Source organism: Pleurodeles waltl, chromosome 5 (assembly GCF_031143425.1).
Source record: "Pleurodeles waltl isolate 20211129_DDA chromosome 5, aPleWal1.hap1.20221129, whole genome shotgun sequence".
NCBI classification, from domain to species: Eukaryota; Metazoa; Chordata; class Amphibia; order Caudata; family Salamandridae; genus Pleurodeles; species Pleurodeles waltl.
The window spans coordinates 820,890,126-820,901,733 of NC_090444.1; the positions used below are offsets into that span (position 1 = coordinate 820,890,126).

General features: G+C 43.2%; 1 protein-coding gene across 2 annotated transcripts in view; it reads left to right on the plus strand.

Moving 5' to 3' along the window:
* Positions 1-11,302, plus strand: part of MTCL3 (MTCL family member 3) — a 188,329-nt gene extending 177,027 nt beyond the window's left edge. The window contains exon 6 of one of the 2 annotated variants that reach the window (XM_069234839.1): positions 11,031-11,302. In XM_069234839.1, the coding sequence (XP_069090940.1) occupies positions 11,031-11,141 (111 nt within the window). In that variant the 3' untranslated portion in view covers positions 11,142-11,302. The remainder of the gene's footprint in view (positions 1-11,030) is intronic. The other variant, XM_069234840.1, reaches the window with a different exon arrangement.
* Positions 11,303-11,608: the final 306 nt, after the last annotated feature.

The window sequence follows — 11,608 nt, forward strand, 5'->3', positions numbered from 1 at the left end:
AAAGGACATCTTAAGCCAACCTCGGTTACTGCATGTCTACTTGGTCATCACTGATAACAGGCAGATTTACCCTTTTCAAGCAATGAAAATTTTCAGGCCGCGCATAGAGAGAAAACCAAACATTCTTTCGTAATAAGGGATAGCTCATCCTTGCACAGTTGATAAAACTAATGAGGAAGAAACATTATTCTCACAGTAGTTTCAAACCTGAAACACGGCTACAGACAGGAGTGAGAACAAATCAGCATAGGCATCCTCCTTAAAAATTCTGACAGGATAGGAAAACTGAACTCTGCAAAATACAATTTCACAGTTTCTAATGTTAACCTTGAAATTGCAAGCTGATTATTGCAAATGGATACAATCAATTCCTCCTGAAGTTCGCCACCTCCTTTAGGAGGCAAATGGCATAAATAGCAAAACTGTTCAGAACCAGCCATATCTCTCTTACCTTTTGTGTCATGGAAGGGAAGCATGTGGCCCAGGGAAGTTCACATGGCCAATCTGAAGATCTCCTGAAGGGTAGCTTAAGGGGAATCTGATGGCAGCACCCAGGAGAGAATCCCTTCCACGTTTGCATATGAATGTTTCTTCCCTGAGGTCCCTTAAATGTAAACTTAGCGTTGGTAAAGTCTCAGTTGTTACACCAGGATGCAGACCAATTTGCTTTGCCCTTTCTAGTTTTACCATTGTTTATGCCGAAAACCATTGTAAAATGGTGGATGTACGTTACAGCCACCAAGGATTGTTTTTCATAAAGCAAAAAAAAATCAAAGATGGCTGCAGCACATGCATCTGCAAGCATGGGTGTTCATTTTCTAATGTTTTTTTATAACACACCATGCATAAGCCTTGGCACATGCATGGCTGTCCTCCCACGACAGTAGTAGTGATGGACAGCGCTGGTGTGGAGTGGAATGTGAAATAAACAAAGAAGGAGATCAGGGGAGCAGGCAGAGCACTTAAAGAGAGAGAGGAGATAGAATAATCCCTCAGGAACTGCAATGAAGTTCAGCAGTGGAAGGATACAATACGTCCAATGAAAGTATGTTGAGACAGAAATGCTATTTTCAGCTGGACAAACACATGAATGGGGAGGAAGCCATCCATTCATCAGCAGGGAACGGAGATAGACAAGAAAGCCTTTGCATCATGAGCAAGATCAGATCCAAAGCCCCTTTTCTGTATGCTGGATACAATAGGTCTGTTGTCAGCAGATAGCTACATCTATCGCTAACTCAGCCGACACCTAGCAAAACCTACCAAACCTGTGCATTTTTTAAAACTAGACACCTAGGGGAACCCAGGATGGGGTAACTTGTGGCGCTCTCACCAGGTTCTGTTCCCCAGACTCGTTTGCAAACCTCAAAATGTGGCAAAAAAACACTTTTTTCTCACATTTCGGTGATAGAAAATTCTGGAATCTAAGAGGAGCCACAAATTTCCTTCCACCCAGCATTTCCCCAAGTCTCCAGATAAAAATGGTACATCACTTGTGTGGGTAGTTCTAGTGCCTGTAACAGGAAATGCCCCAAAACACAACTTGGACACAACACATTTTCCCAAAAAGAACCGACCTGTTTTTTTTTTAAAGATCCTAGCTGTGGATTTTGGCCTATAGCTTAGCCGGCACCTAGGAAAACCTAGCAAACCTGGACATTTCTGGAAAGTAGACACCTAGAGGAACCCAGGATGGGGTGACGTGTGGTGCTGTCACCAGGTTCTGTTACCAAGAATCCTTTGCAAACCTCAAAATTTGGCAAAAAAACACCTTTTCCTCACATTTCGGTGATGGAAGGTTCTGGAATCTGAGGGTATCCACAAAGTTCCTTATATCCAGCGTTCCCCTAGGTCTCCCGATAAAAATTATACCTCACTTGTGTGGGTAGGCCTAGTGCTCGCAACAGGAAATGCCCCAAAACACTACGTGGGCACATCAAAATTATTAAATACAAAGCTACATGTTTTTGCTGGGGTGGAACCTGAATTTTTGGTCTTGGGCCCAGCAACCATCTAGGAAAATGTACCAAATCCAGACATTTCTGAAAAGTAGACACCCGAGAGAGTCCAGGGTGGTGTGACTTACGTGAATCCCCCAGTGTTTTCTTACCCAGAATCCTCAGCAAACCTTACATTTAGCTAAAAAATCTAACTTTTCCCACATTTCCGTGTGGGACCACCGCACTGGCACCCAACGTTCCCCTCAATCTCCTGATACAAATGATACATCACTTGTGTATGTGGGCCAAGTGCCTGTGACAGGGAAGAGCCAAAAACATGTCGCAATTGAGTGGGAACCAAAGCGGGTCCAAAAGTGCAGTTGGCAAAAAAAAAATGTTTTTAGGCTGACAAGTGGGGCACAATCTTTATCGGTATAGATGTGACACTGCTGGGTGGTAGGAATTTTGTGGATTCCTGCAGATTCGGGAAGGCTCCATCACAAAAATGTGGGGAAAATGTGTGATTTCAAGTAAAGTTGGATGTTTGCAGGGCATTGTGTGTAAGGAAATGGTGCGGGTGCATGTGAAGCACACCACCCTGGAATGACCCAGATGTTTCGTTTTCAGATGTGTCTAGGTCTTGTAGATTTTTCAACATGGCAGCATCCCAAAGTCCAAAAAGTGCAGCCCTCACCATTCCAAGTGGGATGATTTTGAGAGTTAGACAAGCTCTTATGGCCCAAATGTAAAACCAGAACCCAAAATAATAACATTTCCTCTTGCTTGCTATTGGGATAAGACATTTTGGTGTGCGGGGGAGAGAGCTGAAAGACTGTTAGCCCTAGTTGGGCTGGGGCCATAACCATGCTCATACTGGTTAGAAGCCACCATCCCACTGTTTTTTAATTCCCTGCCATCTAGTAGGCTTTCTGCCCCCCCCCCCCCCCCGGGGGAGTGCATCGGGGGTAATTGTCCCATCTGCCCACCGGTGGGCAGAACAACTTTATCCTCATTTATTTGGGTTGGGTGGTATGGCCATACCCTCACCCTCTTTTTTTGAAAAAAAATCTTCCCTGGTCTCTGCTGGGCTTTCTGTCCCCCTTCGGGCAGATGGGCCTTACAAAAATAGGCTGATATGCCCCCCTTGAAATGGCCAACAGTAATGTGTCTCTATGGGGAGCGACCCTTGCCCAAGGGACTGCCTCCTCAAACAAAACACACACACACACACACCAATCCCTGGTTCCTAAGTAGTTTCTGCCCCCCGCTAATAGAAATAGGCCGATCTGCCCCTAAAGTGGGTGGAAATGGCCTAAAATAAAATTGCCACCCAAGGGAGCGACCCTTGCCTAAGGGGGTCGTTCCCCCTTAGGCAAGGCGTTTAATAAATAAATAAAAAATCCTGGTGCCTAGTGGTTTCTTCCCCCCTGCTTACAGAAATAGGCTGATCTGCCCCAAGGGGGCCAGAAATGGCCTAAAATAAAATTTCACCCCAGTGAAGCGACCCTTGCGGTTAAGAAAAATAGGCCGATCTGCCCCCAAGGGGGGCAGAAATGGTTTAAAACAATTTGTCCCGTCCCCCCACACAGGGAGCAATCCTTGCCAAAGGGGTCGCTCCCCACTGTATATATGTAAAAAAATATATATATATCCCTGGTGTCTAGCGACTTCTGCCCCCGGCCTATTTCAAATAGGCTGCTCTGCCCCCGGGAGGCAGAAAAGGCCTAATGTAAAAATGCCCCCCTGGGGAGCAACCCTTGCCTCCTCATTATGCAAGATACTGCACTCTCCCCTATCAAGTTTTTTTAAGACAAGCTCCCTTGGATAGCCTTTCCGGTTAGAGCGAATTGTGCCACTAGCAACAGTGTCCACACTGAACAATTCCCTGAAAAACTGCACTCCAGTGTAGAAGTTGTCTACGAACAATTGGTGACCTTTGTTAAACAGTCATCTACCAAGTTCCCACACAATTTTCTCACAAACTCCAAAACTGGGCAGACAACCAGGGGGTTCAATACTGGAATCCCTACCAGTGAAGACCCGGAGATTCTAAACATATCCTGTACTACTTTCATACAGCATATACGTCTTAATTCCTTACTGTGCCCTCTTGCTGGGAACGTGCTGCCTAAAAAACAAACGACTTGAACAGGACCAAAGACTCATCTACAGATATTTCTTTCCTTGGAACATAGACCTCTGAAAACCAATCTCCAAAATGATCAAGGACAGGCCTAATCTTATAAAAAGACTGTCAGAATCAGGGTGATCTTGCAGCAAGGCTAAACCACTGTCAACAAAATGCAGCATCTGAAGAAGAAGCAAATACCAATTATGAGTCATGGTTGTAGGAAATATAGCAGTTGCCATCAAGGGACTTGTACACCAATAAGGAGGCAGTGACGGCTTCCTTATCAATCCCATCAAAAAAGTAAAACCCAAGAACTTTTTAATCTCTTCCAGATTTGTGAGAATCAACTGGGTAGCTCTAGACTGTGGCCTAAGTCTGGTAGCGTTGTCCCTCAAACACTGCTCCGCCTACAAATTAGTCTGCTCTTCCAAAAGTACATCATCCATAAACAACTGAAAGAAATTGACAAGCAAAAGGTTTTCTGCATTACCTCTACACCCTGGGAGACTGTAAAGGCAGGCAACTCTAGCTGCTCCATGTTTGGGGCAACCCAGAATTCAGGTCTTCCTATGGGAAACCTTTCAGGCCCAGGCTACTGCACTATTGGCACATGAGTGTCCTCCTCTAAAACAGGCCCTTCACCTGCACTTTGCGATTCCTCTCGGACAGAAAGTTCACTGACAGAATCTCTCACTTCCTCCTCTGCCTCAGATGCAGAGTCAGTCTCATAATCATGATCAGAAGACAACTCAAAAGGGGGTCAGAAATGGACACCATTCATGTGCCCCCTTTGGAGGGGCAACCCTTGCCTAAGGGGTCCCCCCAACAAACAAAACACACACACAACCACACAGATGCCTGGCACCTAGTGGGTTTCGAACCTCCCTGGGCCAGATTGTTCAAAAATATGAATGATGTAGCCCCGGGGGGTGGGGGGTGAAACATACAAAAAAAATCTTGCCCCCAGGGCAGGGACCCTTCCCTAAGGGGTCACTGCCCTAAAATGTCATTATAATTTTATCCCTGATGTCTAGTGGGTTTTGACCCTCCCCACGGATCCTTGGTTGCCCCAGAGGGAGTGGCCCTTGCCTAAGGAGTCTCTCCCTTAAAAAAAAAAAAAACTGGTGTCTAGTGGGTGGATTCCTGCTTGCCTGCGATCATGGAGCAGGGATCCATTCAAAACAGGCACAGGGGAAAGGAAAAAAACTTTCCTTTTCCCCTGTGTCTGTTTTCCCCCCGAAGCCCTCCAGGAGAAGGACTCACCTCAAAGGCATCCTCTCTCCAAACTCGTTGAAAGCAAATAGCTTCCAGCGCGTCCCCGGCAACATTTTGTGAAAACGATTCCCCTTCCATCCCTGCCCAGTGGAAAGGGATGGTAGGCCCACGGGGGGAGTGCTAGCACTCCCCTGTGGGCCACGTGCAGGACGAGCTGGTCTCCTCCTTGGCACACGGTAACCCTGGCCAAGGGTGAGACAAGGTCGTCCCAGGCACCCGAGGGGTTAATGGCATTTTAATAATCCGGCAAGGAATTCTAAAGGCCCCACCTTCATGTTTAAGTAGTATCAGTCTCGGGCTGTGCCTTCATGTCTATGTTGTCTCAATCTCTGCTTGCCCCACCTTCAGATTTAAGCAGTCTCAGCCTCTACAAAGCCCCGCCTATAGTTATAAGTGGTATCAGTCTCTGCTGGCCCCACTTCTACATTTAAGTTGTATCAGACTCTGCAACACCTCATCTTTGTGTGTAGGTATTCTCAATCTCTGCAAGGCCCTACTGTTATGTTAAAGCAGCCCCAGAATCTGAAAACTCAAATTTGGTCACAAAGGGCTAATAAGTGAATCGCGGTTTGTCTTACACATGTTTTGACTGGTTTTGATTATGACGTACTTGCTATTAGACCCGATTCAGGCGGTATAGTCATGATTTTCCTGGCCAAAAATGCCTTTATGTTGTATGTCGCCAGGATGAAATGAGATATCCTTTTTAATCTTCCACTTTCCTGTTGGCATGTATGTTATGATGCAATTTCACACAAGAGAATGATATTGTGTTTGTAAAAATCGATGGTGCCTAACCTTGTCAACCCCCTCGTTTGAAATATCAAAGTGGCACTTTTTTGTAATTCCACTACTCCTGACCCTATCTGATGCTCAGTGGAAGAAGTGGACTAGCAAAGGTGAATATTATTGGAATTGATTCATAAAAGACGCATCAAGATATAAATTACCGAAATTGCGCATGCAGATGTATGCTGTATATAAAAACAGAAGGGTTTGCTCATTGGTCCTGTTCAAGTCCAACTGTAAATATGAAAACGCTTTATGTTTTGTCCAGCACATGCAAACGTGTTTTTCCAGTAGGGCAAGAGTTTTGCTGTTAGAGGAAACTAATACAAATATACACATTTGTTTACTCTACTTTCCCAGGTGCATTTGCTTACTTAAACCAGATTGAATCAGGAGTTCTTTAACATCAAGGAAAATAGGATAAAATCTTGAACTTCTGTTTTGTGAATCAACAAACCTCATTTGACCTTGCTGCATACTGTGTGTAAAATTACATTTTGTTGTCCACCCTTTGTCAGTACTAAGATACTTCCCTGGCTAGGATCTTTTTTAGAGCTGATCACGAGAAGCGCTCTGTACCTGTTGTAATGTCTCTATGGGCTTGTAACCACGCCCATGTCACGCTCATCGTTTTGGTTGGTTCTTGAGCTTGCCTTTTAAAATTCACTTGATTTCTTTATTGAAAGGTATGCATACGTAATGCCTTTTCCGGTGTTTAGCCCTCCTTGAGCGCATCGGTCAGCTACTGAAAACATACTAGGCTCCTTGTTTTCCGTATCATTTCTGGACTACGTTTTCTTTTTATTTCATAGGCAGCGCGTTCTCGCTGGGCAGTAATCAAGTACTGTATTTGACATCGACCCTATTACATGGATAATTGCACTTTTGCCGGTTACATGGATAATTGCACTTCTGCTGATACCTTTCACTGCGAGCGAACTTCTGTTTCGTTTTGCGTGTTACTCTCATGGTGGCCATCAGCTCGCATATGTGAAACTGTTTTACTTTTCATTTTGAGTTTATGTGGCAAGGAAAATCCGGTTAGGAGTTTACAACACTAAGAGCTCTAACTCATTTTAAGACAGCCTTTTGAAGGTGGGATATGCGGTAAACATTGCGCAGAGGGTCATGTCGTAATGCCTGGATTTTTCAGTAATTGACCTCCACACCTCCTTTGAGTTGAATAGGTGGCACGAGCCTGCATTGTTGCCTCTGCAAGGCTGCATTTGCTTATTTCTCTGAACGCTCTTCGCTTTGCAGTCTATAACAGTAAGACTTTTTATCTGTTTCTGTGTGAAGGACTCTTGTATGTAAATATCTTCCTCCTCTTCTTGTAAACACCTTTCTCTCTGAACTGAACATCGTCGGGCAACATGCTGGCAATAAAATGCCTGAAAGTCTTTGTTTGGTGCCCATCTTCCCTCCTATCCGCATGATTAAGTATGAATGAGTACTCTTCCCGATAAATTTAAACCTATTCATTACTACATTCATCACGCTAAATAGAAAGATTACTAAACACCCCTCGAGTACTTATCTCCTTCATAAATTGTGTCCATTATATCAGCTTTGTGGACTACATAGATTAATATCTCAAAATAGATCATTTATCCAGTCACTGTTATTCATTTCAACCTGGTGTAGCAGCATGGCTCTGCAATTCAGTGCCGTAATTAAGATCGCCATATCAATTAAATGCTGGTGATAATTAGTGGCTAATACTTAGGCACTTTTGTTCAATCATCTAAAGCGTACAGAATAAGTCCTTCTTTTACAGTGAGATGTTTCATATAGAAATTGTTTCTCATACACATGGGCCACCATATAAATCGCATGTGGGGTTCAAAGCGTAGCCGCTGAGGGTAACTAAATTGATGCCATGTGATGGAACTCTTAAGTCGTTCTCCTTTTAACAGAAGCAGGCAGCTATTTGTTAGTCAACAGTGACATCCATCAAATTAACCTTGGATTCTAACAATGTTGTTGACTATATTTCTAAGGTAATAATGAGGTGTCCTGCAGGTCTGCTGGTTGGTTTAAATGACTGACTCAAAACCCTTAGGCTTATGTTGTGTTTCTGCATTAGAGAAGGTGCTGGATTGTATCATCTTGGTAAAGTAGATGATAGTCTGGAAATATACAGAGCTCCAGAGGAGAACTCCAAATTTGATCCTAATATTTACCTCTCGGCTCTGCACTGCTGGATCTGATCGTGTTGTGCCAAACCATCTGATCAGTGTCAGAGAAAATTAACTTTGTGCTCACCTGCATGAAATATTTAAGTTAGGAGGGTCTGTAGGATTCTACTTCGCCAGGACAAAACAGACTGCTGTAGGTTGACTTAAAATCATTGATTGTGGACCAGGATCACATCCCTTCCAAGCCCATGTGGAAAGATTTCCAACAGTAAATAGAACTGAATATTGGCGGTCTTATCTGTGTACATTTAGCTATAGTGCCTCTATAACCAACAGCAATTCGTTGGAGAAAAGTCACATGATAGTTTTGGGAAATGGTATTGCTTAGCAGTTAGGGTCTCTTAATATTGAGGATATCTTCTAACTAAGGCAGAATGAAGTGTAAAGAGTCTGAAAAGCACGAGGCTAGATAAGTATAGTGTTAGGCAGCTGGGCCAGTCACAGGATGGCAACATCAACTGCAGTCTGGCCCTGCCCACAACCACTTTAGCAGGTAACTATAACGTAACTGTAGGCCTTTTGGTCCAGGGACACATATTGTTTTTGTTTGTGTTTGTTGTTTTCCTTCCACCACCTCTTTGCGTGTATCTGGATGGCACATGAAAGCCAGGCAGTGGCGCCCCTTGACAGATTCGTCTGCATCCTGGTCGGGTAGTAGCAGGAGCCACAGCCCCTCTGCCCCTAAAAGCTGGCAGAATGGATGCCCCTTCATCTGCAATTGGTCAGCATCACAGATCCCTTCTTTCCTCATCCCTTAATGCAGATTACTCAGCTAGCACCCAGTGCTCAGTCTTTTCTTCCACCTGCAAAGGGAAGGTCCCCAGGAGGGCCTCCATTGCATGGCGATGGTGATTCTTGCCAAAACCAGAGTCAAGTTCAAGAATATAGCTCCCACTCTTGTAATTTTCTGAGTGGGGGACAGTCCTAAAAGACATACTTTCACTCGCCTAAGTTCTGTCCAGCCTAGTGTGTGCTCCAAGTCAGCTGCCACCTCCCGCCAGTACTGTTTGATCCACAGTCAATACCAGGTCATATGTATAAAGTCAGTGTCTAGTTCAAGGCATCTGGAGCATTTCTAATCAGTGGTGCCCTGTATCATGTTGAGCCAGTGTGGGAGTAAAGATGTCATATGGAGAAAAATAAACTGGGTGTTATGAAATCTAGTATTGCATGATGAAACATGGACATGCTCCAGTGCTCTGGACCATTCCTTATCTTGTAAGTCTCATTTTTAGGTTCAGCGCCCACACGCTTTGACCTGTTGCAATTATTGTGGGCTTTTAACCTTTAACCACGCCCACCGCACGCCGATCCCTTTCACTTGTTTGTGGGCTTGCCTTTCAAAAATCCTTTATCATCATTGGTAAATGCTTTGTGTTTGTCCCTCCTTGGGGCGGTTTTGTTACCACCTTGCGGACTGACCCTGTTAAATGGATAATTGCACGATTGCCATACGTTTGACTGCAAGCAAACTTCTTTATCTTTTTGAGTCCTTCCCGTCATGCTCATGGCAGCTATGGCGCTTTGAATCAGCTCACTTATGTCAGCTGTTTTACTTTTCATTTTCAATTTAAGTGGCAAGAAAAGTCCAATTAGAGATTTACAAAGCTAAAAGCTCTAACTCGAGCAAATGCGAGACGCATTTCGTTGCAGATGCTTGTTTCTATGATTGAAACTGTCTGCCTTACACCCCTCTAGCGTATGTTTTGACTCATAACTCAAAGAAAAACTAGCAGTACTCATTAAGTACCTAACTTGAACAGCAGGGCAAAGGATTGTTTAGTTACTCGTCTACATACGCAGCAAACCAAAAGAGGGTCGGTTCATCATGCATGGAGGGGAACCATACACATAAATCACAGTCGGAACAATTGATAGTTTCTAAATGCCACCAGAAGTCTTAGATGTAACTGTAGTACCTTTGCACACAGGTCACCCTTCTGTAGTAGTATTTAAATGGATTATTTCAAAATGTTTTCGCTTCCCACTAGTTGAAAATCAAAAATGTCTTAGACTGGTGTCACATTTGTGAATTAAAGTCCTGAATGCCAGGCTGTTGAGAGTTTAGATAGCATTACTTTTGTGCTGAGAAAAGAGCTCTTTTCCAGTGCAAACAGAGTAAATAAACCTTGCTTGCGTCGCTTTGTGTGAGTTTGAAACAGTGCAGTACTTACCGATTTGCACTTACCTTCTCGATATTTTGGTAGTCAATATTTTTGACACAGCATTCTGTCTACCCAATATTTTTATTGCTAGTAGTCTGTCAGTGATCTGGTCCATCGTAGGTGGGCATGTGAGGATGTGTTTACACGATAAATAATATTACTAAAAACTAAAATGGTTTGCAAATTTATAACACTTTGACCATCATTCTGTTTTTCTCCACTTTGGTCAAAACACAGTCATTTTAGGTGCACCATATTTCACATTCTCATATCTGCTTTGCGGTGAATAACACGGGCTAAACGTGAAACAACTGCGTTCTGCGTAAAGGGAATATCGAAATTCATCAATGAATCTTGATTTATTTCCATTTCTGTTCATTGTAAAGTGACTAGAGTCTCTTCCCTCCTTTGATGAGATCACGTGATCATTCAGTTGGCATTTTCAATTGTTAGTTGATCGCTGCTTTTATTTGACATGTTTGGCTTGACGGCACACATATAACTCTTTCTGTCTTTGTATTTACCTTCCCAGATGTTCCAGCCTATCATTTTACTTATTCTCATCCTTGTATTATTTTCCTCCCTTTCTTACACGACCATCTTTAAACTTGTCTTCCTTTTCACATTGTTTTTTGTTCTGTAATCCTTTCCTCATTTACCATTCACTGTAGTGTTATTTTCAGTTTGTTTCATTTTGTCTGTTTGCCAAGATAAGAAGTACAGAATATATATTTACTGCTATTGAAAACACTGAAGACTACTATTTGTATGTGAAACGGATGCTCCTTGTGATGTTCTGTTCTGGTAAGCCATTTCCTTTATTGTTATAAATGTCTCCCTTGATTTAATAATTGCATCGCAATGTTTTTTTTTATGATGTCACTTGCCTGTCCTATAAATACAGTTAGCCTGTTGATCTGTGGTTTGCATTGCTATATTTAGTGCTCATGTTCTGCCACACCGTATATATACATACCCTAATTCTGAGTTGATCAGATTTCTTCCTGGTATTCCTTTTGTATGCCTTTCCTGCATTTAACCAATACCAGGTAGTCATATAGCTCTGAGAAGGGAGAAAATACTCCTAATTGAGGGATTTTTGGGGATATC